Below are 27,001 nucleotides of genomic sequence, written 5' to 3' on the forward strand. Positions count from 1 at the left end.
TGGGAAGGGCTGGAGATGATGGGCCTGGGCAGGAACCATCGTCCCGGGGGCCGGGAGGGGGGAATGCCGGGGCCGGGCAGGAACCATCGGCGCGGAGGGGTGTGTGCACGCTGGAGGCTCCTGGGCGTGGGCAGGAAGTGTTCGCGCAGGACCGGCGAGGGCGGGCCCGTGGGCAGCCCCGGGCTGGGCGGCGGGAGCCGGGCCGGTAGCCGCGGTGACTATGCTGTCCCGGGGCAGCGCAGCCGCTGCCGGCGGCGGTTTCCTCCCGCTCGGGGGCAGAGCGGCTGTGGCGATCCCGCGTCGGTTGTCCGTGCCCGGGCCAGTTCAGTGGGGTACGTGAACACCGGTTCTTCGCATTCCCCTGAGGACATCGCTTTTGCTCCACAGCTGAAGTTGTGGGGGATATCCGGCCCGAATGCGCGTAAGCGCTGTTTGCTTACTCTCATTGTCTAGGACTAAAGAGCATTCCTGTGTCTTTCTCTTTTTAATGGTCTGCATGAAAGTGTCCATTGAGAATGGAAATTCCCTTTTCCATTGAGCAAGGGATCCAGGGACCAAAGGCAATTTATTTGAAGAGGAGGAAGGTAACTAGGACAGAGATTGTAAAAGGAATTTGTAATCAAAAAGTATACCTTATCATACTTTTCCTGTTGGCTTTAGCTATTGTACACTTTGATTTAAAAGTATTTTTTCCCCTCATACCGTGCATTCCACACAAACAGCTGTCTTCCTGTACTTGGGTGGCGGTGAAGCAGAGTGTCTGCTGGTAACTTTCTTCCCCAGCAGCAGCTGGTGTTATTCCAGGAGAGGAAAATTGTGGATAACTTTCTTGTTTCATCTACTGCAGTCTTTGAGTTGTTGTAAGAGGCAGAAAAGTGCTAACAGAAGTGCCTTAAAGTAATTCTATTTTGCTGTTAGTGTGGTGTTAGTATTGAATGGAAACTGTCTTAGTTTACTCTTTTTCAAACTTAGGTCCATGGCTTTCATTCCTGTGGATCTACAGGGTACTATGGGGGGGAGGGAAGAAAGATGTGTGATAATTAACTAGGAAGAGCAAACCAATTGCCAGGCATGAATTTGCTATGCAGGAATCTGATCTTCCTCCAGAACATTTATAGGACACTTGCAAACAGAAGAATTTTGGAGAAACAAAACATTGCTTTGGCTTCTGGAGCATTTAAGTTATTCACACTAAGTTTCTCTGAAATTTGGCCTGAGTGCTGCTACCTGTTACAATTCTGTGTTCATTGCATTTTGTTTGTAGCATGTCCATTCTGTGTTTAACTGTGACAGTAATTTGCTTCCTAAGTAAGCTTTATTTACAGTTCAGTATTACAGAGAAGGTGCCTAGATGTTAGCTAAATTTGTTTTTATCATTCTGGTTCGTGCAGTTTATTTGACTTTTATGATAGCAGTCCTAAATCTTAAAGCAAGAACGCTTGTGCTTCTAGATGTTTTCTTCCTGTTCTGACTGCTTTCAGCCATGCTTAAGAATCTCAGGAACGGGGAAGGATAGAGAGCTTGGAAACTTAGCATTAATGTGGTGTTGTTTGTTTGTTTGTTTGTTTTCTGTACTACTTGGTTAAGTTAGGTAGTGGATTGTATACAAGTTACACTATGTTTTCATTTCTGAAGGCTGCCTCTCATCCGTCCCCCAGTATTTTGTTCAAAACTGTCACTATCCTGATGAGCCACTATGAACAGGTACACACCAGCCAAGATGTAGGAAGGGACATTTAAAAAAAGATACAGACTTTTACATCTAGACAGAAGTAAAGAACAGTGAGGTAAACATAATTCAGATGGTCTGTTTTTCTTGATTAGTGACTAAATTAAAGACAAATATATAAAAACCACGCAACCTACTACAGATGAGAATGGTTTCCGTACATTGACACATCGGTGTGTTTTAGCTAAAGAATTGCCCACTATTCACAATAATAAACTGAAATCAGGGGCACTTGTGTTATCTTTGGCCTCCAAATTGTAAAGTCTGTTGTGAAACTGGGAACTAACTTTTAATTTCAGCTGAATTATTAGTATGTCTTTGTTTTTGGTTATTGGACCTTCTGTAGCAGTATTAGTGGTTTAAACTTTTTTTACAGTTAATAAATCAGTATTATTTATTCCCATGTTGTTTTACAGAATTAATTTGCTAAATATTTCTTCCAAACTTGTTTGAAGTGGTGAAGCCTTTTTTATTCATTTGTTGTTTATATAGAGCAGATCAGAGGTCTGTTGTGATTAAAAACTTACTGTTGTCCGATTTTGTGCTTGTGCTATAAAAACAAGTAATAAGAGTTAAGGATTATTTGTATGTAAGATCTATGAGCAACACAATTGTCACATGAATTATAAAACAGCTTAGATTAGTCTTCTTAATTTTTCTGGGAAAACAAGGTCAGTTTGTGAGAGCAGATAGAGCAGACCTTCTCAAGAACTAGTTTGAATGCTAGCTGCTTAAATTATTTAGTCTTCGTGTAAAAGAAGTTCCTTCAGTACTTTGAAGGTGCACCTTTAGAGATAGGCATCATAGACTAAGCAAAAGGCAGGCTTACATGGAGGAGTTTGTTATTGTTCCAGTCCTTGTTATTCCTGAAATAGATATACTAGTCTTGAACAGTAATTGTGTTTTCATCTCTGTGTTTCATGTATTTTGGCAATACATGCTAACACTAGTTGTATTATTTTAGCTAATAAACAACACTGACTTGAATTTTTGGTTGGTCAGAATTTAAATGGTGAGGCCCTAATAATACTTGAAGCCAGTGATTATAGATTAAGAGTTTTTTCTGTAGCTGAGACAGAATGTTGTTGTTTATAAATTATTTATTAGGAAGAACGGGGATAGAACTTTTAAACTTGACCTTATAGGTTGGTTTTATAATATTTTCAGCCCTCATAGGGAAAAAAAAAAAAAAAAGTGTTAAAAAGGTATAAGTGTGGAAGCTTTTACTTAGAAATTCTTTGAACAAAATGCATGCTTGTCCTGGTCATGATGCTTCATGGTGGGGTGCAGATGGAGCTATCATTTTGTGCAGTATGTGGAACGATCTATTTCCAGTAAGTGTTAAACTTGAAAATTATGATAAAGAGCTTGGGATTGGATTTAAATACAGGAAGATTTTTATCTACGCCAGTTACTCTGAGAATCAATCTTGAATAATCTGTTGAGAGAGAAGGGTGTGCATATATGCACAGTTACATGCAGGGAGCAAGTTTTCAGTCTAAGTCACATCTGCTTTACAGGTGGAATATTTCGTAGTTGCAGTTCATACTGTGACATATTGAGCACTGCAGGTTCAATTGCGTCCTTGTCATTTTGTAAAGAATAATAGACTTGCTAAGAATTGAGAAGAGTAAGAAAGGGCTGTCAAACCACGCACTTGCCAAAGACGGAAGTACGTGTAGTTTTCTGCCTTATATTGTAGGTGTAGTAATTGAGTTCTTAACAGGATTATTTCAAATTACACTGGAAAACATTGTGGGGAAAACTTATTTCTCCTTCATGATTTTGTTAGTTCTTTTGAGATCTGGAGGAAAGAAACTGTAGCTGTTGAAAAAATGCCGGCACCTTTAATGTATTAGGAAATACTGTGTTAAAGGTTTTCTTCCAGTGTAACAGGTGTATATATATATATATTTTTTTTTCTATGGCACTTCTGAAATGTTTTTTCTCATGCAGAGGTCATACATATAGCTCTTGTGTAGCATTTTTGTGTCAAGGGTTTTGTATAGCTGTGTTTACTAAGAGAAGCTGTTATTTAGGAGATCTATTTATCATTAAGTTACATTTGTACAAAACAAAGTGTGCAGTCCTATGAAGTAAGGGTGACTGGCTTTTTATTTTCATTTGAGCAGATAGGTTGAGGCCTATAGAATTGGAAGTTTTTTTTCTTGCTATAATAAAACTAATAATATGAATATTTGGAGTTCATAGTATTAACTGTTGTTCTAATTTTAGGTAAACATTACCAAATGAGGAGAAAAGGAAGATGTCATCGAGTATCGGCAGCAAGGCATTCTTCTTCCCCGTGCAGTATTAAGCACTCCCCCACACGAGAAACCTTGACGTACGCTCAAGCTCAAAGAATGGTTGAAATAGAAATTGAAGGTCGCTTGCATAGGATCAGTATATTTGATCCTTTAGAGATTATATTAGAAGATGATCTTACAGCCCAGGAAATGAGTGAATGCAACAGCAATAAAGAAAATAGTGAAAGACCACCAATTTGTCTAAGAAGCAAACGGCATAAAAATAACAAAGTGAAAAAGAAAAATGAAGCTCTTCCGAGCTCACATGGTACACCTGCTACAACAGCTCCTCTTCCAGAACCAAAAGTACGGATTGTTGAATACAGTCCCCCTTCGGCTCCTCGGAGACCTCCAGGTTATTACAAATTCATTGAGAAGTCAGCAGAAGAACTTGATAATGAAGTTGAGTATGACATGGATGAAGAAGATTATGCGTGGTTAGAAATAATAAATGAGAAGCGTAAAAGTGATGGAGTGTCAGTCGTTTCACAAAATATGTTCGAATTCCTTATGGATAGGTTTGAAAAAGAGTCTTACTGTGAGAACCAAAAACAGGGTGATCATCAGTCTTTAATTGATGAAGATGCGGTGTGTTGTATATGCATGGATGGTGAATGTCAGAACAGCAATGTAATCCTGTTTTGTGATATGTGTAACTTAGCAGTACATCAGGAATGCTATGGGGTGCCATATATACCTGAGGGCCAGTGGCTCTGCAGACACTGTCTGCAGTCCCGTTCTCGGCCTGTAGACTGTGTGCTGTGCCCAAACAAGGGAGGTGCCTTTAAAAAGACTGATGATGATCGTTGGGGGCACGTTGTGTGTGCTTTGTGGATTCCGGAAGTTGGATTTGCCAATACAGTTTTTATTGAGCCAATTGATGGTGTCAGGAACATTCCCCCAGCCAGATGGAAGTTAACATGCTACCTCTGTAAACAGAAAGGTGTTGGTGCCTGCATCCAGTGCCACAAAGCAAACTGCTATACTGCATTCCATGTGACGTGTGCTCAAAAAGCCGGTCTATATATGAAAATGGAACCTGTGAAAGAACTAACTGGCAGTGGGACAACCTTCTCTGTAAAAAAGACTGCCTATTGCGATGTACATACGCCACCAGGTTGCACACGGAGACCTCTAAATATTTATGGAGAAGCTGAAATAAAAAATGGTGTTTGTAGAAAGGAGGGATCAGTCAGAACTGCTAGGTCTTCATCAAAAGTCAGAAAAAAGACAAAAAAGGCCAAGAAAACAGTGGTTGAACCCTGTACAGTTATGCCAACAGTATCTGCTCCTTATATTCCCCCCCAGAGGTAAGCAAACCCTCCAACTGAGAGAAACCTTTACTTAATTATCTGTTTAATAGTAAACCAATGCTTTTAGATGATGACTTTAAGTTTTGGTGCATTTTTAATATGCTTTTCTTAAAGGGCATACTTGGAGGATTAATACAAATAATGTACATTGTACTTTTATGAAATTGCATTACAAATACATTAACTTCCCCAAAGAAATTAGTAGATGGTCAAGTGGTCTGTCTTGTCCTCAGAAACTTTATTTTTTCAGTTGTGTTTGGGTTTGTTTTGTATTGTTTTTTGTTGTTGTCAGACCAAATCATGCTGTGTGCTCAGTCATCATTTGCTGTACTTTGGAGAATTAACCACTGAATTCAGAATTGCATATGTGGTTGACCTTCATATTAAAAAAACAGCCAAGCTCAAAGGTAACTGTATTCATAATTTGAGGATCTGAACTTCTTTTCCTAATTTTAAGAGCCCCAAACTGAAAACTTACATTTGCATATGTAAGACTTGAATCTTGCTCATTTCATCTAAATTAAGTATAAACTTGTACTGTAAGATCTATGTAAGTAGTGCAAAGAAACCTTCCAGGAAGTGTTTTCTCTGTGGGGCAGAGTATCTTTTCAGGCATTTTTTTTTCCTAAATTTGTGGTTTTCATTTGCAAATGCAATAGTATTTATGAAGGCTTGGATCATTAGTTTGCTATCTTGCAGACTTTTTTTAGAAAAGTTAGCAAGTACATGATGTTTAGGTAGTTGGTTAAAGTATTATTGGTCGTGGAATTTGAAATTAATGTGCCCTCCCATTCAGTGATGCTGTCAAATATCTATCCTATAACTTTAGTGAAAGATTTATGTTTGAACAAAAATGAATTAATGCATGTGGCAAAGAGTTTTAATTCTAATGTTGTTTTTGCTTACAAATATGTACTTTGTAAGAATTTCTATTTAAGCTGAATTTTATATTAATGTCTTTTGCAGTTCTTGCAGGAGCTTTTGCTATGTGAGTGCAAATATAAAGCACGAACTGATATTGCTATTTAGATTTAGCATGCCATATTTTTGTGTTTTAACTGTAGTGATCAGAGGGGCTGGCAGGTGGCCCTAGATCTGGTGAGGCTAGTGAAGTGATGCATCAAAAACGGGGATGTTTCAAGTGATGTTTTCGTAAGTAATAGCAAAATTGGAGCAAAATGAAGACCTTTAATCTCCAGGAGTTAAAAAAATCAGCATGGACTTCAGCTATCTTAGCTGTATCTTAAAAGAACAGTAGCATCTTTTCAGATTTCTTTCAGTTAAACTGAGTTATAGTGCATTTCAATAGTGGAAATAATTTATTTCTGGAATTTGAGTAATGACAGAAAGTTCTGAGGTAGAAAAATACAGTTTTGGCTTTGCTGAACATTTGAGACATAGTGTACTAGGCTGAGAAATGCAAAATTGGACTATTGGGACTAGTACCAAGTTTGTCTTTATTGGTTTTGTTTCTCACATTTACAACATCAATGTTTGTTATCCCCGTGAATGAAATTCTTACTGATTTAAGAATGGTAGTTTAGAAAAATTCTCGAAATGGGCATCACTTCCATGTGCAAGTTCATTGTGCTGTGACAGTGAGGGCTCTTAAAATAATGCAAATAAATGCTGCTTTTTTAAAAGCTCACTCCCAAGTCTCAGATAGTGGACAATTCAGGCTGGTTGAATTAATCTAAATAAATACATGATTTGAGACTGCAGTCCTTTTCTGCAGTAAGCTGTGTTAATACAAGTAGCTACTTGTTGACTGACAAACAGCGTTTAGCTCCTGTGTGGTGTTTACAAACATCAGATCGATTGCTTTGTTCTCCATTATGTTTTGCTTGGTAAAACGGTATTTTTGTTTAGTGGTGCATTGTAGAAAAGCATAAGTTGACAGTAAGCAACTAGTACCATCGTTTAAACAGGTACTGCTGTTTGTGGGAGGGAAGAGTTATATAAAAGTATTTGGCTTTGTCTTAATTAGGACAATCCTGATTGGCGATGTAGTATATTTGTTTTTTTAAGACAAATTAAGAAAGAAGATGAGTTCCAAATTCTGTGTCACAAATGTAGAAACTGGACACAGTTTAAAACTATTTTAAAGTTCAGCTGTATTACAAATGGCTTGCGTTCAGGTGAAGGAGACTCTTGCTTAAGTAGTCTTTGTAATGTGAATGTGCTTGGTCCTAGAAAGCTAATAGCTTAATTGAAAGCAAAACAGAAATGGGTAAATTAAAAAGAAAAGTGGTTATACTGCAGACTGAAATCTCAGTTGTCTAATTTTCTTTTTTGTCTATTTTTTTTCTTTTTGCTTTAGAAAACTTGTGTATGTATGTGAGTTAAAAACATACCCATAGACTAATAATGAATGATGTAGATATTTTCACAGCAGTCTTCATTTAAATGATCCCTTTTCTCTAAACTGTTTTTTAATGCTTTTTCTCTTGGAACTGCCTTTCCAGACATCTCGAGGAAGAGCAATTGAGCTATTTAAATTATCAGAGAAGAAATATATGTTTACAGCATTCTGGAAATTGAGGCACATGTGGAGATGTTTGATTTGGTATACTTTCTTAATCATTAATAAGGAACTGTATGTCTCCTGGGCATGTAGCTGGTTCTTCAGAATGAGTAGCCAGAGAAGTATACAAATATGAAGGTTATAGTGAGGAGGAAAATACTTAGTGGATGTAGCTTCTGAGCACACGTGCTGAAGCTTTAGGAGAAATGTCTTGCCATTTAGTTTATGGTAGCAGGTTTATGTTGTTTCCTTACCTGGATAGTGAGTGTGTAGGAAAGACCTGGCATTTTAATAATACCATTTGTAATAATTCTGTTTTCCAAAATACCTATGTAAATATTCACAATATGTTTAAAGACTGGTGTAGAAAAACATACTTCATAATTTCTACACAACTTTCTGTAGCTCATCAATTTCTGTATCAGTTTATCTGTAGATCAGGTTTTTACGCGACTGCCTTGAATGACTTTGGGGGCTGTACACCTTGCAGTTTTCACAGTTTCTTATGCAGATGTCATACTCTTAAGCTTTTTGCTGTTAAATTACATAGATAGTGTCATTCTGTAGGTCGTTTGTTATCTAGTTATATGGCCTCTGTAAACTACTGATTAAGGAGTGTAGGATCAAAAGTTTTTAGCCGTTGATAGATTAATGAATGCTTCCTGTCTTTTATTTTTTTTTTTTTGTAATGGTGGGCATCTATCCTGTTGCCTAGGTGTTTTAGAAAGTTAGTACCCACTTCCAGAGGTTCAGCAGGTCATGTGAGAGCCTTAAGGGGACTTCAGTGCTGACTTCTAATTGCTTAGCGCATGGGATACTATATGGGACCACCAAAGAACCTCTTATGCATATATGATTTGCATCAGGCATTCTGGCTACAGAAATGTATTGTCTCTTTACTAGGAAATTCCTTTTTTTTTTTTTTTTTTTTTTTAAATATAAAACTTTTGAAGATCATTGCTTATGTTGTACTGCTTGCATTCATCAGCCTCTTTGTTTTTTTTTCTTTTGGAAAGGCAGAAATGATCTTAGTCTGAAAGTCACATGTTTCTGAGGTATGTGGGAGCAGCCGTGTTAGGGGGGTACAAGTGGGACAGGACACTCTGTCAAACTGTACACCTGTCTGGGAGGGACCAACAGTACTTGCACCTGTTGGGAAGCAGTAGTCAGAGAAGTGGCCTCCCACTGCCGCCAGCTAGATTGTCTGAAGACAGGGGCAAATTTGTTCTTGCAGTGTTCATAGTCCACCAGTGGTGTGTGATGGTTGACTTTTGCTTAGTAGATGAATGCTTGTTTTACTGGTCAAATACTGAAAGTGTTTTATATAGATTGCAGGTCCAGAGTTTCCAAGTTAGGAAATCTAACTTTTAGGACTGACTTGACAATATAAATCTAGCTTATTGTCTGTGATGGTTATCTCGTACTGGCTCTGTGCACTATTTCTTGTGGATTATTTTTTTCCCATGTTGCCACTCATCATCCTTTGTAACGGCTGACTTACCCAGTGAATAGGATGGATACACGGGGAAGAAAAGTTGCAGTGTTAACTGTGAAAACCGTCTGGTTTCTCTCACTTTTGAGTGCTTAATTCTTTAGTACAAACAACATTGTTTTGGTGTAGTCTCTTGATCTTGTGTGTCAAGAGAGGCATTTAAAATGTGATTGCTTTGTGAAAGAAAAGCCAGTGTCAATATTCATGTTCTTTAGAAATGTGAAAGTAGGACATTGTGGCTATATACTTGGGGAAATTGAATGTAATGTAAAACATTTAATCTTCAATATTCAAAATACTTGGATATAGTATAATCTGCTGTATTAAAATACCATTCGTGCAAGTACCACACTCTAAAGCGGAAGCAGATATTTTAAAGCATATAAATATTTGCTTTCTCCTACAGTTTTGGTTTCTACATTATATATTTGTAGTGTCTGAAACTAAAAAGCATTTGAAATGCAATACTTGTACAGAGAGAAAAAAATAATAAAAAACAGTCCCGCTTGCATAATAAGTAGGAATGAGGCACTATACTTGTTTTCTGTGTTAAATGCATCGGTTCTGTTGCATCATATTATTGAGAGAGAATAAAAGATCTTTGTGAAAGTAGACAAGTAGTGGGCAGATAACTGAGAGTAAAAATTGATGAGACTGTTAAAAAAATTTTTCAGCTGTCTTTAGAAATCAACGTTTATATGCTGCACATTAATTGATTTTTCTATGTTGACCTTTGCTTTTATTAGAAAGCATATCACTTCTGGTAGTAAAACTGGATTTCTGGTACTTTTTGTGTCAAGGCAGGAACTGGTATTTCCTTTTGTTTTATAATTTATCTAATTTAACTATTCTGAACTTTTTTACGAATAATTAAATGTAGTCTTGATATCTTGACACGGGCATCGTGATTACCTTAAAAATGAAGTGTGGACCAGAAAAAGAAATTAACAGGAAGTGATGAAACACAGTATCAGCAGAAAGGAACATTTACTAAGGCCATTGACACTTGGTCTGCATTCACAGATGATACTTCTTAATCATATATGTGGCTTGTAGGGTAATGTTTAGGGTACCGGGTGTGGGGTTTTTTTGTAATACCTTCAGAAAAATTTTAAGTGGGGCAAAAAAATAAGAAATGCTGCTTAAAATTCAACATAAAAAAGCTATTCAAAAGTACTACTAGAACCTGTGTTGCAAAAGACTGAAGGCGGAATAAATCCAGGCTAATGTCTGTTAACTGTTTATCCTTGAATATACATGTATGTATGCTTTCACAAAATAATGTGGAAATACTTAATTACAGGACAGCATGATGTTGATATGCCTTATGGTTGTATCTAATAATTAGATGATGGAATCACCTAGGTAAAGTGGGAGAAGATGCCAGCAGTCATCATCCATTGCTGTTTCTTGTAAGATTCATTGAGCTTGAAACCTTTATGATACATGTGGAAACTACTACTGATGTCATCTTAACCTCTATGCTTAAGTTTTAAAAAAGCCTAAATCAAGAAAAGAACTACTGCAGTGTTCACTAGCTTTGCCTTAGTGGTATTTGGGGGAAAAAAAGTAAAAGTCACTTTAGAGCTTTATTTTCAAACCACATTGTCTCGACTCTGGTTGGGTTATTAAATAAGAATTAATTAATGTGTTGGAGAAAGTGTGACTGACTTAATAGGTTGTAAAAGTAGATTTTGATTTTAAGTAAAAATAATGGAGAAGACACACGGATGTCTGGCGTAAAAAGGAAAAAAAACACACACACAAAACCACAAGTTGATTGATATCCAAAGGGTGATTCCACCCTGCTAAAAATCCAGAGGATAGCAGTGTTGTCTCTTATTTAAATATGCCATTTTAATGAAATTAATATAGGAGTATGTTGTACATCTATTTTTTTCCTGTATTCTGGTACAAAGAAGCTCAAAACATATATTAATATGTTAAGTATCTCTGTAAGGTGCATTATTAGTATTCTGTGTGTCCTCTAAGGGTTTTGGTCCACAATGGCTATATATGCAGCAATGCAGTTATGAAGCTCAAAATCCATGTGTTTTTAATTTTCAGTACTTCTGAATTTCACCAGTTATGTGAACTTTCATTAGATATTTTGGTGGCAGTTAGAGAATGTTGCATCTTTTAAGTGCCATACAAGAATGTGATTTTCAGAACACATTGTCTGAAGAACTGTCTCCTGGCAGTTTTTAATTCAATAGTAAAGTTACAGAAGGCACAAAAATTAGTAGGTAAAGGCTGAGATTTCTTTTATTATAGATAAAAAGGCAGTTTTTGAATTATACTTTGGATGATGTTAGTTTAGCCTTTTGAGATTAGATTTCAAAATCATGTTTGTTATGGTTATGACTACTACCAAAAAAAAAAGCACAGAATAATATTTTCAGTAATTTGAAGGAAAAGTCATGACTCAGTATTCTGTATAGGAAGTGGTAGAAATACATCTATGCATGTGATTTTTCTGAGAAGACTAGGGAGGTTTTTCAGTGTGACAGGGTAGAGTTTTTTGGTTGTTTTTTTAATTTTTTTCCTTATCCAGAGTTTTGGAAGATCACAAACTTGAATGTTAAATAGGAACAAAGTAACCTGTTATAACTAACGGAGAATTGACTGTTTACTTAACTGTTAAGTTCAATGTTCTGCTTTTCTGTCCAAGAAAGGAAGATGCATCTGTAAATAAAATACGCACAGTTAGATTCGCAGCCTAGCAGAGAAGGACAGATTCAATAGCTAGAATTTTAAAACATACAGACAAAAATAAATAACTCTGAAGGTGATTGAACACTGTGTTAGAATACTTAGGGAAGTTATTTGGGAATGGGACATTCCCGTTTGCTCAAAATCTTCAAAATAAAAGCTGGAGAGTAGTTGTAATTAGGAAAGTGTGTATTTGTCACAGGGGAATTCTGCAGACTTGTGTTGCACAGAAGTTTAAACGAAATAAGTGTCAGTCTTTTCAGGATTTGTTGTATGTGCTGTTTGGTACATAGCTGACTTCTGTTAGTTATAAAAGAAATTTTATCCTTATCCTTTTTCAAAAGGAAATAAATACAAATGGACTCCGATTTTTACGTAGTTATTCATCTACCTCCTGTGTTATCTTTAAAGCTGATCAAAAGGGTTGGTTTGGGGTTTTTTTAGTTAAATAGTACAGTAAGTTGAATTTTTGATTGAAGGCGGAGATAAATACAGGCAGAGCAACAAAACTATCTACACTGTTGTTCTGTTTTGTTTTGTTTTAAAAGGTGAGTTCTACAAACACTGTTTGATAGGCAGCTGCTGCCAAAGGTTCAGTGTGGGAAGAGTTTTTTGGGTAGTTGGCAAGGCCCCAGAATTAATTCCAGTTCTCAGAATAGGTGCTTTCATAGGTTTTTATTCTTTTTTTCTGCTAATTCTTTTCCAGTTAGTGGAGTTACTACAATTGTTTGTAGGTAATGTTTGTGTCTTTGCTGAGCAAGACTTGAAAATTCAAATGTTCTTGAAACTCAGTTTACTTTGTTACAATTTATTCCATTTAGATTTTGTTTTGTTCTGACAGGTTTTATAAATACATGTGCAATCTTTGTGTTGGAAAATAGGGGTATTTTATTTGCTCAGTAAGGTGGAACATCATTTGATTGTTTCTGGTATTTTAGTGATAGTAAATAAAATTTTAGAGTATCATTTAGTTTTGCTAGTCTTTTGCATGTACGTTTGATACAGCTATGTTGGATAGAGGAAGATGCAAAATAACGACTTAATGCAACGGGAGCTTCAGGACAAGTATAGTAATTCAAATACTAGTTTAAGTTCATGTTTAAAAAGTTTTCTTTAGTGGGTATTTGATCTTACTTAATCTTACAGATTTTCATATGAAGTTCCTTCTGCCCAAGTTACTATACTAATAACACTGGCAAAATCACATATTTACATAAGGAAATTTTCTTTCCAGTTCATATTTTGAAAAGAGAATGGAGAGATGCTATAGAAGTCTTTATAACAGTAAAATAATATCTGTGGAGTTAAAAAACATTTATGGTCTGTGGAGTGATTAGTGGTGATTAACAGAAAAATGGCTGATTATCTTTTGTTGGCTTTTTTTAAGTTAAACTGCCGCATAGTTAGTCACCAAAAATACTGTTTTCACTTTTTTTAATCTGGTTACCGTAGTTGCCACAGTGATCTGTAACTGAAACCAGGAGAGGAAGGCAGTCATGAGTAGGAGAAGGAAACTGTAAGATTGCTGATGTGACAAGAGCACATCTCTTGTGTTGATGAAAATTATTTTATGCATTTATCTAAAAGATGAGGAAACATAGGACTGAGTAACACTAAGCTTTCTGCGAATGCTTTGAGCGGTGCTTTAAGAATATTACCTTTTGTAGGGCAGATTATCCATCAAATGTCTCTGTATGAGGAGAGGGTTAGTATAGAGCACCTGATAAATTGCAATTTCTCACTAAAGCTGTTGTGTATTGACTTTCATTTGAAATTGAGTCTGTCTTACCCATTCAAAACAAATCAATTTCATCATCCTTCTGTTGCTTTTTTAAATGCAGCATATTTTTAATGCCATAATTTACACTTCAGCCTAAACTGTGGTTTCAGGCTGGGAACTGCAGGTGCTATTCAAAAGGTTCAGGTAAAAAGGGACCTTTCCCTTTTTAAAGATGAGCAGGGAATTATATGATACCTCCGTATCATGGTTGTAGTGCATGGTGCAGTGTTCTACAGTCAGATGCCAGTAGGAAGGGCAGTAGTACTAGTTTCCTCAGTTGCCTGTGGCACGAATAAAACAGTTCTGAAAAATGTTTTGACATCTGCATAGTCTTGGAATGTAGCCCAAAAAAAGGAAAAAAAACAAGAGGGAATATGGTTAATGGTGCCAAAACATCAAGAGGCTGCAGTAGTCATCAGCGTGAAACCTAATGCTGCTTTAATGGAACTAATTATATAACAGCAGCTACTGAATTTCATGGGAACACAGCCACATTTTCAAATCTTCTTATAATGTGCTTCATTTTAAATAACTGATAAGCTGAGGGAAAAACAAGATACTGTGAGCCACACTGAGCTGTTCTTAAGGTCTCAGAACAGTGGTTCAGGCTGCAGCAAGTTACAGTGTAAGAGCTGTTCTGCTCTGGGTTTAGCTTAATTGTCTTAATTATTTCAATGTTTCGAGCGAAATGTGTTTTGCACTTAACGTGGTCCATTTCAGGATACTCCTCAGGAATTTTGTCTTAACAAATTCTCTGTTTCACGTGAAACCTAGACAGCAAGAACACTTTTGTCTGCTTCCTTGCTTTCTGTAGTCGCTATAGTTGTGGCTTTTTATTCCCCGTTGTGTCTAAAGTTGTTGTGATAGGTGAGACCATAACTCTGGTAGAATCGTCCAGATGTATGTTCCTACCTTCTCTTCTTTGTGAGCTGTCTTCAATAGTAGTCTTGCACTTACTTGTCAATCTTAATAGAGATATAAAAATTGTTATGTGATGAGATTGCTAATTGCAGCAAGATAGGTGTGTTTTTTTCTGAAGAGAAGGCACAAGTTCAATTGATACACTGGTGTTTAATGTGCATTCTAGATATCTGACTATTTTCTCACAATATTTGCTGTGTTTGACTTGACATCTAAAAAATAAAATACTACAGAAAGATGTTATTCCTGATGTTCTCATACTTGGAAAAAGTCCTAGGGTAGACAGATAACTTGGCAAAAAATGTCTTTGCTGAGGTGTTTTATGTAGACATGGGAGGTGTTTTAAGTTCTGCAAATCTTGCCTCTGCGTGGGGAATTGTCAGTATAGTTGTAGCTGTTGATCCTGTCTTGTGCAAGTCATATCCTGGATTTCAAAACTATAAAGTCTTCAAACTGCTCTGTCTTACCTGCCTGGAATTTATAGTGTTTTGTTTTTTTGTTTGTTTTTACTTTTCAATATTTTTTTTTTTTAATTACATCTCTCTTGGGGGGAAAAAAAGGGGGGCAAGTGCAGCAAACTCCTTTCAGACCTCAAAGAATTTCAAGATTCTAGTTTGAAAATTAATTTTCAGTATCTACAAATATAGTTCAGGTTCAGGTAGCAGAAAGGATCTTGTTCAAGGCTCACACATCCCTTTGTGCCGTATTTCATGCTTGTGTTTAGCTTCACTGCGGCGAAAGTATCACTGTGAGTGAGAACCTTTTTCCCAATATGGTAACTCTGTCAAGGGTGGGAGCTTCAAAATCAGCACTCAGTCTGTGTTACTTCTGGCATCACAGCAGTGGATAAATCTTGTCTCATTTTCCCAGAATGGTTGTGTTGTCAGCCAAAATTAAAATTGTTTGGGACAGTAAAAGCCTACCTGGGAGTGTCTGAGTAAGCAAAAAGATGATCAAAGAACTGCGCTGTAGTTAGTGGACTCTTAAGAGTCTAACAGCAGATGTCACATCATTATATTAATAAGATCACAGTGTAGCGGCTCTGTAGATAACTGCCGTGTGAACATCCTCTGACCGCTGTATTTTGAGAAATTAAGGTGTGATTGGTGGTGTGTTGCCACTGCTGAATGCCGGTGTCTAAATGAAATATGATCAGCCAGTAGTTGTTTGTTTTTATTTGCAGGGAAGGCAAAGAGGAGTACGATTCCTACCGCTTCTTGGGTAGTTTCTGCACTCCAGATTACCTTCTGTTTATTTGTATTTTCAAAGTTGGAGAATATCTTCTGTGAACATCTTTCCCAAGTTTATTCTAGCACTTTACTATTATAATTATCTATGAATAGAGTGTTTTGTTATGTGACTGGGCAAATGTACTTAAAGCTGTAATTAAAGATGTTTGCTTAGTCTTGCCACATCTGATGGGCACAAAGCCGAAGCACCTTTCTTCACGGTAAATTATGATTCTCTGATCTTTCCAAATAGGTACCTATTTGGCTGTGCTTTTTTTGACTCAGTTTAGTAGGTTATTCTGCTCCCAAAAGAGAAATGTAAAAGTACTTATTTGATTTTGATTGCATTCTATAATTAATTGTAATTCCGTTGTGTTTGAAGTTCAATATGGTCACATCAAGGTCTGTTGTGCACTGAGTAAGTCTTCGTGGAGCCTGCTTCTGCCCTTCCGTGAAAGACTTACAAGACAGTGCTAAAGCCATCTGCAGACTGTCTAAGCTTTAAGTTAAGCTAAAACTTTTCAAGAATGCGTAACTTACCTTAGTGTATTAAATGAAAAATAATGTCCCTGAAGAACTGAAGGACACAATGGTACTATATTTTGAAGAAAACCTGTGTTTGCTCTGCCTTTACCTTGTGGTGACTGAAAGCTCTGTAGCTAGTTAGCATAATACTGAGTAGAGCTGTTGTACCTTACCTTCTATGCAGCCCAGAAAAAACAACCAGGGATAGATCACCTTTGCTGAACTCAGGGTAGACTCACTTGTATGTCTGTCTGAAAAACAGCATTCAGGTTTCCCAGCTATTCATAAAAATAATTGTACCCAAGGTTTACTTTGCTTTTTTTTTTTTTTTTTTTTTTTAGGTCTTTGACTACTTCTCTTATATCACTTACCTGAGAAACTGCTTTATCCCTAATATTAAAAGGGAGAAAGCAGAAAAATATTTGTGTGCTTATATTAATTATTTTCATTTAAATGCCTTGTGGTATCACTCTAAAAATCAGATACTTCTTGAATTTAATTTTGCCTGTTTTGGTATTAAATTTGATTAGAGAATCTCTGATAGACCTACCGCTATCTGTTGTAGAGTTTTGCTATGGGTAGTAATATACTTAGTGAAGAATGAACAGATTTTTTTTTTAGTGTAAGTTTTGAGAGGTTACTGTCATGTGAGGCTTTGACATTTTAATGTGTCTTTATTTAAAAACAAGAGTCAAGGTTGTTGCATATGATGTTCATATAGCACTTTCCTAGAGTATTTGTAAACAGAGCGTATGCAAACAGTATTTGCATCTGTTAAAATCAAGTTTGGAGAAAATAGTGTTTATTTAATCATGATATTTTGCTTAACTGTTTGTATCATCCTCTTGCATCTTTTCTGTGTGAATATTTTCATCATATGTGTGGGGTAAAATCATAAGTGTTCTTCTGGTTTATATTTTTGTTTGCTTTATTTATGAAAAAATAATATTAGTGGATGAGTAATGCAAGCTTTTTGTTGTACATTGTTATATAAAAAGTTAAGATATATTGTCATTAAAATAAACTACTAATTATGTGTGAAGATGGCACAACTTATCTGAAAACTTGTAGGGATTTACAATTTTATTTCTGATTTTATTTTTAATAGGAAGATAATTCTGAAATGCACATGATGCTTTATTCTCAGTCCTAATCTGGGATTGCTCTTGAGATGATCATGAAAAAATTAATACCCTTTAGCTTTATAAAGTACTTTAATGTATTTGGTAAAAACTATAGTGTCAAGCAGATGTATTTGATTGTCATCTACTGCTCAGAAATAATTGTGCTAAAAGTGATGTCATTGAAAGAAATAAGTAATATGGTGATCACTGCTCTTGTTACATTATACATTCATATATATCTGACAGTTAACTTCCATAGACAAATACATTTTATGCTTTGCTATGAAAAATACAATATCAGTTTTTCCATATTTTAGATTAAATAAGATTATGAATCAGGTGGCCATTCAGCGGAAGAAGCAGTTTGTTGAACGAGTGCACAGTTACTGGTTGCTTAAAAGACTGTCTAGGAATGGTGTTCCTCTGTTGAGAAGGCTGCAGTCCAGTTTACAGTCACAAAGAAACACACAACAGGTATGTGACACACTTTTTACTTACAAGAAAAAAAACAGAAAGTCACTTTTATACAGAGTAAAAAATAACCGGAAAGCATAGCATGTAGTAAAAACTTTCTCTTATTCAGGACTGAGTAAATTCTTCACCTTATTATCAAGTAATATGACCTATATTTGAAATTAGGCACTATCAAATCCTTTTTAATTTGTGAGATATTAAAAAAATCCAACCAGAAAAAACATACCAACTTGTGTGGGTTTTTCTTTTGTTTTACTTAAATGTTTCACAAAAATACTGTCACCAATACTATCCTAATACCATTGTTTTTGGTTTTTTTTAACTCATTCTCAATGTGCTGTGAGTTAGTAAGGTAAAACATTTTATTTTAAGTTCCTCAGAAGATGCACAATAAGTATGTTTTTGACATTTATAACTAAGGAAAATGGGGATTTTTGCAGAGTTAAGATTGGACGTGCTAGTTTACAGGTTTTGAATTCAGATCGTTATTGCCCACGTTGTTTGGTAATAGCAAAACTAAGAGTGAATTGTTGATTAAGTTCGAAGACTTGTTTCAACTTTCACTTTCGACATAGTTAAGTAGGATTGTAGACAAGCATAAATTTATGCTTATATTTTGTTTAAGTAAAACTCAGCTAAAATACATCTAGGTTGGTTAAAGTTGAACACATTTAGCAGTCAGAATAGCTGGAAAACGGTCACTTCACATATGTATCAGATTCAGAAAGCAGTACTCTTCTGCTTCCCAGTTTTGTAATATGAACGTCTCTTCAGTGATGTTAGAGATTTTGGCAGGTCTTCTGTTGTTTTGTTTTCAGGTCACTGAGTGTCTTAGAAAGTAATTAAAACTTCCTTTCTGAATTCTGTGTATGGATCCACGTGTGTAGAACTTGAAATGCTGTGAAGCATCATGATGTGGAAATTATTACTGCATCCCAGTTACCTTTTTTAATTGAACTGAAAAAGTAGCTGGCTGTGTTCTTTCTGTTCGCCAGGTGTTTGACTTCAAGTGGAATTGTTCGTGTAAAATAGTCTTTAGAACTTAAAAATGCATTTTTTAATCATTTACTTTTATTAAATTGAGATTTCTTTTTTCTTCTTTAAAGCTTAAGTATTATTTTGTTTGAATTGCATTGCTGTTTGCTGATTGTCATTAAGTGATGTAGTCTTAAAAATACCACAGTCAAACACTGCTTCTTAATTATCTGATCTGTCATTTTTCTTCATGTTTCTTTTCTTAGCTTTTCATGGAAAAAAACTAGTTAATAATTCCCAGAAGAGCTGAGGTTGGAAGGGACCTCTGGAGATATCTGGTCCAACCTGAAAGCCCAAGCAGGGCCACTTAGATCAGGTTGCCCAGAACCATGTGCAGACAGCTTTTGAATATCTCCAGGAGTGGAGAGTCCACATCCTCCCTGGGCAACCTGTCCCAGTGCCTGGTCACCCTCACAGTGAAAATAAAGTTTTTTCTGATATTTGGAAGAACCCTCCTGTGTTTCAGTTTGTGCCCATTGCCTCTGCTCCTGTCAATGGGCACTGCTGAAAGGAGCCTGGCTCTGTCTTCCTTGCACCCTCCCTTTGGGTATTTATATATATTGATGAGATTTACCCCCCCGAGCCAATTCTTCTGCAGGCTGGGCAATCCAAGTTCCCTCAGCCTTTCCTCATAGCTGAGATGCTGAAATTCCATTTAGGTAGAATTTACATTGAATAAAAACTGGCCACTCCTTTATCTTCTTTCGTTGCTTCTCTGTTATTCCATTTTAATACTGTTTTTTGGTTTACAACTTCTCTAAAATATTTTGTATTCTACTTTTAATCTTTGATTAATCTTTTAATGAGCTTGAATCCTTAATCAAGCACAAAAGTCCAGGGCTTATATGGCAGTATAGACTTAGACTAAGTTAGTGTCTGAGAAAATTATACTTGGGAGTTGGAAAGTACTTTTCCTGTTGAGATGGCATGATGAGACTGCAACATTTCTGAATATTTTAAGAGTAACTACCAAAATAAAACAATACTCATAACTGATGTTTGATTATAATAGAGTAAAGTAAGCCTTAGATATGACCTGTTTAAAATCTCTTTGCCTGTTTGCACTCTTGTACAAACACCTCTTTTCCCTCTCTGCCTCTTCTAACTTTGCAGTATTCTTAAGTAAGAAAAAAATTAAAATACTTTCTAGATTAATTGGAAACTTATATTCATTAAAAATTGGGTCACTTCTGAGACTTGATTCTTAAAACTTGAAATTAACATTGTCTTTTGAAAAGAAAAAAGTTTCAGGCAAAGCTGAGTATTAAATGATTCAGTTGATTGAAGAAATGTGCAGTTAGTGCTTTTCAGTGAGTCCCAAGTGTCCTGTGCACGACATTGTGTCTTCTTCATAGCCTCTTCAATAATTATTTGTAATACCTAATTAAGTAGTCATAACTGCAAAGCATTTGAAGCATTAGTCATCTTCATTATTCCAAGTCTAAGCCAAACTGTAATGTATACTTCAATACAGCTATGGCATAGGTGTTCTGAGAAAATTTTTGAGGTATAGACGATTGTTTCCTTTCAGTCTAGATGGGAAACTTCTTTTACCTTATTTTATGTGAGAGGTCAGATGGTCAAAAACCTAAATAGGTTTTCAGTCAATACAAGGAACAGAAACATTGGTGTAATAGGGATTCAGATTTTTGTTATTATTGCTTCTTAAACTGAAAAGAAATGTTAAGATGAGGAACCAAAACCCCAGAAGAGGTTTCAAGATGCCTAGTATAAGGTGGTTTTGACCCCACTCTGATGTTTGCTACTAAAACAAATTTGGCAGGGGAGCAAGCGTTCATGATCTAGAGTCACTTCCTAATGAACATGTTTCAGAGCTCACGATATGCTTTTGAATATGATGTTACGTGAACTAGCAGTTCTAAATCACGCAAGAAGATTTTTTGCTTATAACCTACCTCACCATGTGGAGGAACAAGGAACCCTCTGAAAGAATGGTTTATACTGTCAGTTCTCTCCACCTAGAAATTCAGGAAAGGTATTAGGAATACTCTAATAAATTTACGTCCCCAGTATTTTTATTTTGTTCTGTTTTTCCCTGTAAAGAATGCTTTAATAAAAATAAGGCATGAAATTTAATTATAGTAGCTTGTTGCTCTAGTGAAGTTGATTTAAAACAGCTTTTAGGAGAAACAAAGTAGAAGGTGGTTGTGACTAAGGTCACAACTGCACTGTAGATTTCAGTAGGAACAGAAATTGCAACCACTAAATGATTTTGATTGGTTGGCATACAAGTGTCAGAAGAGGAACTTAATAAAACTAATTGAATTGCTCAAGATCCAGTTTCATCACAGTTTCATCACAGTAATGCTGTTTTTGTTTGGCTCATGTTAAGTTACAGCCCCTGTAGGGAGCAAGGCTGTCCCCAGGTATTTACATCCAGCATAAGGAGCGATCTGTTGGTACGCTGGCAGCATTCCTGCAGGGATGCAAAGGCTGAGAACATAGTCATGGTGGGAGCTGGAGCTGAAGACCAGTTCTCAGTTGATGCGTACTGTGTGTGTAAACTTAGAAGTGTTTCCCTCTTCCCTCAGTATTAATAAATGTGTCAGTTTTAGTTTTTCTAGGTAATACTTGGTGTTCAGCAAGAACTAAGTCTGTCAGAAAATACCACAGGGTTTCTTTGTAACTTTTTATTGTGTTGTCAGCCAGAAGAAACTTTCTGGCTTTGTTGCAGAAAGACAGATTTGGAAGAAGAGCCCTTTTTTTTCAGGAGGTTAATAGGAACTTCCCTTGTCAGAAAGATTTTGAAAACAAAAAACTCTGAAAGGAACTCTTTACCCAAGTTTTTACTAGTTAAATATTGGAAACCAGTGTGTTATGCTCTTTTCAGCTTGCCTGGATCTTTTAATCTAATTAAGGTGTATGTTTTATGTCAGGTAATAAATAGATTAGGGTAAAGGCAGGTTGTCTTAGCTATTAAAACCGTGCCTGCCAACATTACTTTGCACAGAAGGGTCAAAAAACTGGAGGCTTGCTATTAATCCCCAAGCCGGAGTGACATCGAAGAATGGAGTGTATATGTGCACAAAAATAAACAAGGTGCTCTTTGATACTTTGGGTCACATCTGCAGATTTTACCTACCTGCCTAGTTTATGAAATGACATTTGTAAATCAACTGATTTGACTGAAAGAATTATTTTTTTTTAAGTGAAACTAGACCTTCAGATTTAGCCAAATACTTAAGTCTCTAATGAGCTACCCCAAGACCTTGTGTAACAACATAACTTTTTCTTTTTTTCGGTATTTAAGTTTCCTGACCCACCCTAAAACTAATGTGGTTTTGTTGATTTTGCTTTCAGCAGGCTCAGTTCCCCAGTTTCAAGAACTATGCAAAGGGAAGATAAGCCTTCCACATTTAGCAGTAGCCACAATTTAATTTTGGTCCTGAAAAACTGTAAAGCTATGAAAAAACAGTATAGCTGTATCAGTTAACAAGTTGCTTTTCCATGCATGGGATCTTTACTCTGAGATGGAGAAGTGTAGAACAGCAGCAATTGGTGGCATTGTAGACTTTCTAATTCAGTAAGTCTCTGAGAATTTTAAGGAATGTGTATATTAATATTCAATCAAAATTCACTTTGAACTAATCAATCTTTCATAGTTTAATTGTTATGTCTGCAAGTCATGACTTAACTCCTTAAAAGAAAAGGTGACTGTCAGTAGTGTAATAGTCATTGGGAAAGGGAACTAGAAGTGTTTAGCTACTTCTTTTTGGTCTTTTTTTTCAAAAAGAGGAATGAACTGTTGTTTCCTCATTGCTTTATTGTACTACAGAGATACTAAATAGTTAACGATTTTCTACTTCAGTGAAGTCAGAGACTTGAATAAAACTAACTTCATAGCTTCCACAGGTGCTTGCCTTTACTCTTGCAAAGCGTGTAAAGCAATAAAATATTATGCCTATCATAGAATCATAGCACTCGCCAATCTGTTAGATGTTTTATTCCACTGCCAGTTTTTGCAATTCTATTTTTAGAACCTTCAGTCTGAAAGAGTTCACAAGCTTCCTTTAGAGGACCTGTGATATTTCTAAATTATTCTCCTCTGAAGGAGGCTTTTGCTGCGAGTGTAACAATTTATAATATTGGTTATTGTTGTTCTGCTGAGACAGTTTTCTGTCTTCTACTTTTTCGTAATTTATGGAATTTATTGTTTGTTGTAATTTAAAAAACACATGACTTATCAAGTGTATATTGCATTATGCTAGTTACAGGTCAGGCGTACAAAGCTTTGGATCTCTTTCTGAGATTTTTTTAATAAAATATTCGCTTTAAATGTAACAGTTTTCCAAAGCAAATGTTTCTTTTGTGTATTTGTTACTAATATAAGGACTTTTACTATTTTCTGGCTTTGTTTCTGGTGAATTACCAATACCATTTGAACACTGTAGCTAGTATTCCAATTTCCTTCTCTTTCTTATGAACAACAGTAAAAACACACAAGGAATGCTCTGTTTTCTCTATGTACAAATCAAACTAAATACTGCAAGTGTTTAAACACAACTGCTTCCTAAAAATGTGTTGATTAAATTCTTTCGTGTGTTCATTGAAAGGCATTTTTGATTTTGTTCTGTTAAAGTGTGTCATAATCTTGCTGGGTGCAGGGGAGGTGGACTGTGGTGAGCACAAGAAGAATTTGTTTCTACTAGACTTGAGTTTCTGAAGAAGCTGAGGATGTTCACCTGGTTTGGATTTTGATGTGAAAATACAGAATGTTACTTTGCAGGTTGTTGTACTGCTAGGTTGTTTGATATAAAGCTTATGACCAAGTGCCATGACTATAAGATAATAGTTGTTCCTTTCCTGTGAATATGTTCTGTAATTGTGTAAAATTAGCTTATAATAAGAGGTTAGTGTTTTTCATTCAATGAAAAATTTTTTATTCTTCTTTTAGAGAGAAGATGATGAAGAAATGCAAGCATTAAAAGAAAAATTGAAGTACTGGCAAAGGCTGCGCCATGATCTTGAAAGAGCACGTTTGTTGATTGAACTTATACGTAAGCGTGAAAAATTAAAAAGAGAACAGGTAAATGAAGTATCTTAATTTGGTGAAACTTTTCCAAAGGAAAGACTCTCAAACACAGTTTTTACAATAGAAAGGCTTTAGTATTTGTCTTCTAATCCTCATTTAGGATCAAGGAACATATGGTCACATGTGCACTCGTGCAAACTCTTTAAAATAAATAAAATGTTAATAGAGTCATAGAATGGTTTGGGTTGGAAGGGACCTTTAGAAGTCATCTAGTCCAACCCCCCTGCAATGAGCAGGGACATCTTCAACAGAGCCCTATCCATCCTGACCTCAAATGTTTCCAGGGATGGGGCATCTACCACCTATCTGGTCAACCTCTGCCAGTGCCTCACCACCCTCATCATAGAAAATGTCTTCCTTATATCCAGTCTAAATCTACCCTTTCTTAGTTTAAAACTAGTACTCCTTATCCATTCACAACAGGCTCTACTGAAATTTCTGTCCCTGTCTTTCTTACAGGCTCCTTTTAAGTACTGAAAGGCTGCAATAAGGTCTCCCTGGAGCCTTGTCTTCTCCAGGCTGAACAACCCCAACTCTCTCAGCCTTTCTTCAGAGGAGAAGTGCCCATGTCTTTCCTGTACTGAGCACCTCAGAGCATAGTATTCCAGATGAGGTCTCATGAGAATGGTGTAGAGGAGCAGAATCACCTCTCGGCCTCCTGGCCACTCTCCTTTTGATGCAGCCCGGCATACAGTTGGCCTTCTGGGCTGCAAGTGTACAGTACCAGCTCATGTCCAGCTTTTTGTCCACCAGTACCTCCAAGTCCTTCTCTGCAGTGCTGCTCTCAACCCCTTCATCCCTCAGCCTGTACTGATAGCAGGGATTGCCCTGACCCAGGTGCAGGACCTTACACTTGGCCTTGTTGAACTTCATGATGTTCACATGGGCCCAGTTCTCAAGCTTGCCCAGGTCCCTCTGGATGGCATCTCTTCCCTCAGGCATGTTAAACACACCACTCAGCTTGGTGTTGTCTGGAAATTTCCTGAGGGTGGACTTGATCGCACTATGTCATTGATGAAGATACTAAGTAGTACTGGTCCCAATATGAACCCCTGAGGGATACCGCTTGTCAGTGGTGTTCATCTGGGCATTGAGTCATTGACCACTGCTCTCTGGATGCGACCATCCAACCAATTCCTTATCCACTGAACAGTCCATCAAATCCATTTCTCTCCAGTATAGAGAGAAGGATGTGGAAAACCATATTAAAAGCCTTACAGAAGTCCAAAAAGATGACACCCCATAGCTCTTGCCTTGCCTACTGATATAATCACTCTGTTGTAGAAGACCGCTGGGTTGGTCAGACAGGACTTGCCCTTGGTGAAGCCATGCTGGCTGTCTTGAATCACCTTCCTGTTCTCCATGAGCCTTAGCACAGCTTCTAGGAGGATCTGTTCTGTGATATTCCCAGACACAGAGGTGAGGCTCACAGGTCAGTAGCTCCTGGGATCTTCCTTGCTATCCTTTTAAAGAAATTGATGCAATATTTCTGTTTTTCCAGTCACCAGGGACTTCACCTGACCACCATGTCTTTTCAGATGTCATGTAAGATGGCTTGACAATTATATTAGCCAATTCCCTCAGGACTGCTGGAAGCACCTCATCAGATCCTGTAGACCTATGTATGTTCAGGTTCCTCAGGTGGTGTCAAACCTGATCTTCTCTTACAGTGGGTGGGACTTTGTCCCGTTAGTCCATGCTTTGAGGTCCATCCACTTGAGAGGTGTGGGAAGAGAGCTTGCCAGTTAAGAGTGAGGCAAAAAAAGTAATTGAATACCTCAGCTTTCTCCTTGTCTGTTTTTAGCGGTTTCCCAGTCATGTTTGTCAGTGGGGTACACTTTCCTTGACCTCCTTTTTCTGACTGACATACCTATGGAAGCCCATCTTATTCTTTGCATCCCTTGCCAAATTCGGCTCCAGCTGCACCTTGGCCTTCCTGGCCCCATCCCTACGCAACCAGGCAGTGTCCCTGTACTCTTCCCAGGACACTTGTCCCTGCTTCCACTGCCTGTGCATTTCCTTCTTACCCTTTAGTTTGACTAGCAGGTCTTGATTCAGCCATGCTGGCCTCTTGCCTTCTGTATGTGGTTTCTTACACCTGTACTCTTTGCAAAGTGTCCTTAAAGATTTGCCAGCTCTTTTCTGCTCCCTTGTCTCTTGAGGGCAGTTTCCCAGGGGGTCCTGTTGATTAACTCCTTGAAGAGCTGGAAGTTTGCTTTCCTAAATTTCAGGGTCCTGACTTTATTCTTTGCTTGGCCCATACCCCCCAGGACTGTAAAGGCCACCAGTGCACAATCGCTGCAGCCCAGGCTGCCTCCAGTCTTGATGTCACTGATTAGCTCACTTGCATTGGTGACAAACAGGTCCATTATCACATCCCCCCTGGTAGGGTTGTCTATTACCTGGCTTAGGAAGTTGTCCTCAGTGCACTCCAAAAGTCTCTTGGATTGCCTACAACTCTCTCTGGTGTTTTTCCAGCAGATGTTAGGGTGGTTGAAGTCCCCCAGCAGGATGAGAGTCTGTGACTGCAGTGCCTCCTGTAGCTGGAGTAAGTCGGCTTCATCAGCAGGCTCCCCTAGGTTGGGCAGCCTGTAGTAAACACCAGCCACAACGTTCCCTTTGTTGCTTTGGTGTCTAATTCTTACCCATAAGCTTTCAGCTTGCTCATGGCAATTCTTCAGTGACAGCTCTTCACAATCTATCAATTTCTTGATGTAGAGAGCATCTCCTCCACCCTTCCTTCCTTGCTCATCCCTTCTGAACAGCCTGTAGCCACCAGTAGCT

The 27,001-nt window shown here is 37.1% G+C and overlaps 1 protein-coding gene across 5 annotated transcripts in view; it reads left to right on the forward strand.

Moving 5' to 3' along the window:
* BRD1 (bromodomain containing 1) overlaps positions 1 to 27,001 on the forward strand; it is a 61,911-nt gene that overhangs the window by 617 nt on the left and 34,293 nt on the right. For 3 of the 5 annotated variants that reach the window (XM_065048941.1, XM_065048944.1, XM_065048943.1), the window contains 3 exons: positions 3,965 to 5,345; positions 17,973 to 18,129; positions 24,080 to 24,211. In XM_065048941.1, coding sequence (XP_064905013.1) covers positions 3,979 to 5,345; positions 17,973 to 18,129; positions 24,080 to 24,211 — 1,656 coding nt within the window. In that variant the 5' untranslated portion in view covers positions 3,965 to 3,978. Of the gene's footprint in view, positions 1 to 503; positions 585 to 3,964; positions 5,346 to 17,972; positions 18,130 to 24,079; positions 24,212 to 27,001 lie in introns of those variants that run through there. The other 2 variants (XM_065048942.1, XM_065048945.1) reach the window with 2 other exon arrangements.

The sequence above is a fragment of the Columba livia genome, chromosome 1, assembly GCF_036013475.1.
Source record: "Columba livia isolate bColLiv1 breed racing homer chromosome 1, bColLiv1.pat.W.v2, whole genome shotgun sequence".
NCBI lineage: Eukaryota > Metazoa > Chordata > Aves > Columbiformes > Columbidae > Columba > Columba livia.